Source organism: Anastrepha ludens, chromosome 2 (assembly GCF_028408465.1).
Source record: "Anastrepha ludens isolate Willacy chromosome 2, idAnaLude1.1, whole genome shotgun sequence".
In the NCBI taxonomy this organism is placed as follows: domain Eukaryota; kingdom Metazoa; phylum Arthropoda; class Insecta; order Diptera; family Tephritidae; genus Anastrepha; species Anastrepha ludens.
Genome location: NC_071498.1, coordinates 19,229,031 through 19,235,030, shown reverse-complemented (window position 1 = coordinate 19,235,030; position 6,000 = coordinate 19,229,031). Strand labels below are relative to the sequence as shown.

Sequence of the window (6,000 nt, the reverse complement as noted above, 5' to 3'; positions counted from 1 at the left end):
GCCTCTGTTCAACGAACTTTTCTTTATGAATGCGACCACTTTAAGTAATGCAAACAATTTCAACTCCAATGTTAAATAAGTTCTGCTCTATGCCTGTGAAACATTGTGTCTGTCTGCGGAAATTGTACAGAAGCTTCAAGTATTCGTGAGCCGCTGCCTGAGATGCATTCTACGTATCTGGTGAGCAGACTCCTGGATATCTAACACCGAATTGCATCGACGATGACATCAAAACCAATCGCAACTGAAATAAGAGAAACGTAAATGGAGATGTCTTGGCCATACCCTACGGAAAGATGGCACTGAAATCAGCAGACAAGCGCTGGACTGGAACACCCAAAGATAACGCAGAAGAGGCAGACCTAGGTGCTCTTGGCGACGCTGCATCGAAGAGGAACACAAAGCCGTGGACAAAACAATGACCTGGCAGCAAGTAAAAAATATATCTGGGAATCGCACAAAATGGAAAAATTTTACTTTTACCCTATCCGCAACGGAGACGAAGGAATGATGAACAAATTAAAAAAAAAATTTGACCTACTTAAAACAATGTCGTCGCGATAAATCCGAAACATGGGGCTTAAAAATTAAATTAAAAGGATATCAATCCAAAACTATTTATATTTCCATGTACATTTTTAGGATGGAAGAACACACGCATCAGTTGAGAATTATCCAAAGTAACCTCTGTCACCTCGACTTTTACGTTATTTCCTACGCTGCTCAAAGTGCAATCAGGGTAAAGAATACAGACCTGTGGAGGCAATGAAGGGGCATGGTAGCATTTCTGAACTTCGTACATACAGTTGTACCTCGATTAACCGGGTTGCTCGGGACCGGGCTCAGCACGGATAATCGAAAACACGGTTGAAAGAGGTTTTTTGAAATACATATTCAAAAATTTTATTATTTTTATTTATTTTTAAAAAGAACATGTAAATTTGCATCTATTAACATACTTATGAATACAGATACATATCTTATTACTGTTTTTATAATATACTTTCATATACATACATATAGGTACATAAATGCATATTTATATTAATTTAAAATATTCGTTTAAAGTAGTTTGTCTTTTAGAATTCATTTGTTCCTTAAGTAAATGACTTTGTATGCGATACACTTGTATTTTGTCTGGTTCTGAAATACCTGTACCAGTATAGTTTTCTAAGAACTTTAACAAAACACTACTAGCCTCTATTGCTTGAGCTAATGTGGGGGTTTCTACCGTATTACCTCCATCTGATTCCTCTGAATTTGACTCAAGCTCATATTCTTCTGTTTGATTGACCATGTTAACGATTTCATCATCAGATACAATAGCAAACGGTGCGACATCAATATCGCACTCCATCCACTTTGAGATAGCATCAGCTGTAAAACCAGGTGGTATTAATACATCTGATTGTATCTCAATACTAAAAGTTGAATCATTTTCATCATCTTGAGATAGTAAGTTATTCCAAACTTTATTTAAAACACGTGGGGTTACAGAATCCCACGAAGTCGCTGCTGTCCATAAAGCTGACTTAATGTTCAAAGATTTAACAAATTCGTGTCGACTATTAGAATCCACAAGTTTTTGCACGATAAATTTACGGTACTGGCATTTGAAACTCCGAATGGCTCCTTGATCCATAGGCTGAATCAAAGATGTACAATTCGGTGGTAGATATTTTACTGTAACATTATCAGATATCATTGCATTTACATCCGGGTGTGCTGGACAGTTGTCTAATAGCAAAAGAACTTTGCAATTCTTTTCGAGACCAATGCGTTGTAAATGTTCTCTTACCTCTGGTACAAAATTGTTGTTAAACCACTCCAGAAATAGCTCTTGTGTTACCCAAGCTCTCTTATTAGACTTATAAACTACAGGAATGTATTTAACATTTTTTAAACATCTTGGATTAGCACTTTTTCCTATTATCATCAATTTACACTTGTGAGTCCCAGCTGCATTTGCACAAAGTAAAGCTGTGATTCTTTCCTTGGACTCTTTGTACCCCTCAATAGAATATTCATCACCACTCGCCAACGAATTTTGGGGCAAACACTTCCAAAATAGACCGGTTTCGTCTGCATTATAAATTTGTTCAGTTGTAAGTTGTTCATTTTTAATGTATTCGTTTAAGTCTTCCACAAACATCGTTGCAGACACATAATCAGCACACTCCTTTTCTCCTGTGGATTTCAGCCTACGAATTCCATGCCGATTTTTGAATTTTTCCAGCCAACCAGATGAATACTTACACTCGGAATTTATGTTTAATTTACCATGAAAATATTTTGCCTTCTCAGTAATCATTTCGCCTAGAAATTGCAGGAAATTTTCAGTTTATGTGGATGTCTGGATTTGAGTAATATTACCTGTAATGGGACATCCCTTAAATCTTTCTTGTCGAAACCATTCATATGTTGCAAAATCAACCTTTGGATTTTCGGATTTTTTCAGAGTATGTCTATTTTTTAAACCGTGAATTGAATCACTTTCCGATTGATATTTCAAAATTTTTTCTTTGTTTTTTATTAAGTCTCGTACAGTTTGTTTGCCAACACCATATTTTTCAGATAAAAAATGAACGGATGGGTTCTTGCGATATTCGTTAATCAGTTCTATTTTCTCTTTAATTGAAAGAACTTTTCTTGCTCTTTTTGTCAGTTTACTTATTGATGGAGCCATTTTCACAAAAGCACCTGTTAAGAGATCAAATTTCACTTACAGACTGAATGAAAGTGAAATTTGATACAAATTTATTACATAAAAACAAAAAATGGGAATCCCCGAATTTTATTTCTTTGCACATTCACTTAAATTGAAAAAAGTTATTATACGCCGCACGGATAATAGAGGTAAAGCACGGTTAATAGAGATATAAAATCAAACACACAGCATGCCGGTTAACAGATGTACCCGGTTAGTAGAGGCCCGGTTAACCGAGGTACAACTGTATTTCTCTCTCCGCACACTGCAGCTTGAGGGTCGTGCCAGAGCAATCTTTCTAAGTATGCAGGATTGAAACGAGGAGAAAATCTGCACCGAAGCTGGTCCCTCTTCACTGACAGCTCTAAGATGCAATCGGGAGTCGAAGCAGGAATTTTCTTTACATCAACCAATTTATCTATTTCCTTAAAATTACCGAATACTGCTGGTGTTCTTCAGGCAGAAGTCTTTGCAATCCTGCAGGCGTGCAAAATGCTTAGGAAACGTGGGAACGAGGCAGATATGAACATTTTTGAAGTGAAATTTCTTAGGCGTCGATGGACGAGCGAGAATGGAGAGTAAAATTTCAAGGCCATGCATCGTTTTGGGCATTTTCGTTTCGCGAAAGAGAAAAAAGATATAACATAGAGGAAAGGGAGAGAGAGAGAGACTATACCTTATATATTATATATCTTAGATACACTTTAAGCTATTTTTCCTAAGTTTTTCCTTTTGGTTGCCAATTTCTAGTGAGAAATAACACCGCCACCCACAGTTTGTGTCCGGCGTTTACCTCCACCGGTAGACCATTCCCCGTTTTTTGTAAATTTTGTCTATTTGTATTCTCTGCAAATGTTGTGAATTTATTAGAATATATATTTTTTCTCTCTCTCTCTCATTCCCTCTCGGGTCTATCCTTCTTTCTTTGCCTGCCGTGAAAGTTTCACTTCTGTTATGTGTACTACGCCGCACGCACTTTTTCTGATAGTCAAGTCGCGGTCAATGCTCTGACGACGGCATGATGCAGATTCAAAGTAGACAACTCCTGTAAGGAGGAGATCAAATCATTTGGGTGTGCTGGTAACATATTATATCTCTGATCTAGGTTATTGGTCATACGAACATAAAGGGAAATGAAATTGCTGATGAGCTTGCCAAGAAGAGGACTGAATTGGTATCAGAGACCTCCCACCTGGTCATCGGCATTACCATGACAGTTGTTAAAGGGGAACTGCACAAATTATTTCTCAGGAAAGCGCAGAAAATACGGAGCTCCATTTCTTCATTCGCTAATTCGGAGACTCCTTGGCCCCATAGTCCCAGTACAATAGACAGAGGACTCAGAAAGTCCTGGGAACTCGACACTACTCAATTTCCAAGTTCATAGCATTGTTTACCGGTCATTGGATGATCGGCAGACATGCAAAAAATCTAGGTTTACCATTTAACCCCCATTGCAGCAGGAAAGTTGTTGTGGAGCCACTCAGTCTCTTTCAGCGGACAGAAGGTCCAGTCGCAATTCAAATATGCTGCAGTCTGAGGCTTTGAGGAGACGTGATTTTAGCGTCAGTACTCAACGGCGTTATTGCGATTTCAGCATCGCAGCTTTTCTGTCTCGACTCTTCGTTGCACCAGCACCTACTAGCGCTCTACTATGTTATCATCAATCAGCAGGAAGCGCAATAAAAATTTGACCTTTTTCAGCTGTTTGCAGTCTAACGCCACAGTTACAGGCCTGCTTAAAGATTTTTTGGGTTTCGCTCGATGCCCTGTATATGAGTAAGTAATATTTATACTATATTCATGCGCTTTTTCAAGCAACTCTAATGGTTTAATGCTTTGAAATCTACTCCCAAATAGGCAAAGGAGAAGCTAACCCGATTATCTAGCAAAGGATTCGAGTTAATTGTGTTCGCGTCTGTATATATTGGCCAACAACAGGAGTAATTATTAGCCGCACTTTCTTTGATTAAAACTACAATAACGGAAATAAACCATGAATTCTTTGAAGCCCCTATTTGCATCTTAAAGACAAATTTTTTCAACACTTCTACATATCAAAAAGCGATCTACTAAAATAAAACACAATTCATCATTTATGTACAGGATCACCCACGACCAAAGAATGCCCCAAAACCTCACGATATAAGTTACCAAAGTAAAAGCTTCAGCGAAAATATGCGACGAAATAAATCGAAAACAGGTCATTGAATAGACATTCAGAAACTTTAGTCGACATAAAGCGACTTTCGATAAAATATATGGCAATGGAAATTCTTTTGATCGCATATGTCACCGCATGCAGCAAGAAGAAAAACAGCAAACATGCATGTGGCAAATAAATCGAAATGCTGAAAGCTGTGCTGTGCGCTTCCGCGGGCACCAAACGCCCATGAAAAACGCGGAGCGGCACATGAGGCGAGCAACGTAGTGCCACGATCAATATGAAGCATAAATCAGTGATGATCACTTGATACACATAAAAACGCAGGAAAATCAGAGGACGAGCCAGGCAGTCATTCGTGCGCCACATTGATCGTGTGCAGCAGCAGCGCCCCTTCAACGGTCCATCAGCCAACGGTGACAGTGGCAGTGACAGTTGCGGCGCTGCAAATGTATCACATGTGCTTTTCTTGGCACTGCTCTCTGCGCGCCCCGACTCCTCGTTTCCTTTTTGTGTGGCTTTTAATTTACATACTCATGCACTTGTACTTTCACACACCCAGTGATCACTGCTGCTTCCACATTCGTTTGTTGTGTTGACGGTTCCATTAAGATGCTATTTTTCTGAGGTTCCGTAAATCACGTTCTTGTCTAATTTCAGAAAATGTTCGCCATCCGCTGAAATTCCTGGCATACTTGTTAAGTCAATGAAACTGCATGGCACTTTTGCAGCGGTAGTGGTGGTAAAGAGCGCGCACCATGTGGCGATTTGCAGCAGCGGCAATGATTTTGGGAAGCTACTGCAGCTGGCGAGACTTTCTCCCGTCACTTTTGCAGAATCTCTTAGCTCATTTTTTGAATAAAATAAAAAAATGTTTTCTTTCAAAAATTGAAAGTTTCTCTTGGCGTTTTCCTAGGATTAATAAAAATCGATTGCCGAGAAGTCCACTTAGTAGAAATCAACACGCTTGCCAGAGTGGAAAATCATGTGAATCAGCCTTACATGATCTTGTTAGCAAGATTGAAGCCGGGCTGGAAGCTGACGAATACACAATGGGCGTGTTCGTGGACATTGAGGGGGCTTTTGATAATGCCACTTTCGGCTCGATATGTTCTTCTGCCGAACGACA

At 39.2% G+C, this 6,000-nt stretch overlaps 1 protein-coding gene across 1 annotated transcript; it reads right to left on the bottom strand.

Moving 5' to 3' along the window:
- Positions 1-1,039: 1,039 nt before the first annotated feature.
- On the bottom strand, positions 1,040-2,311 carry LOC128859892 (jerky protein homolog-like). The gene has a single exon (XM_054097434.1). It carries the CDS (start codon positions 2,309-2,311, stop codon positions 1,040-1,042), a length of 1,272 nt encoding a protein of 423 aa, XP_053953409.1.
- Positions 2,312-6,000: the final 3,689 nt, after the last annotated feature.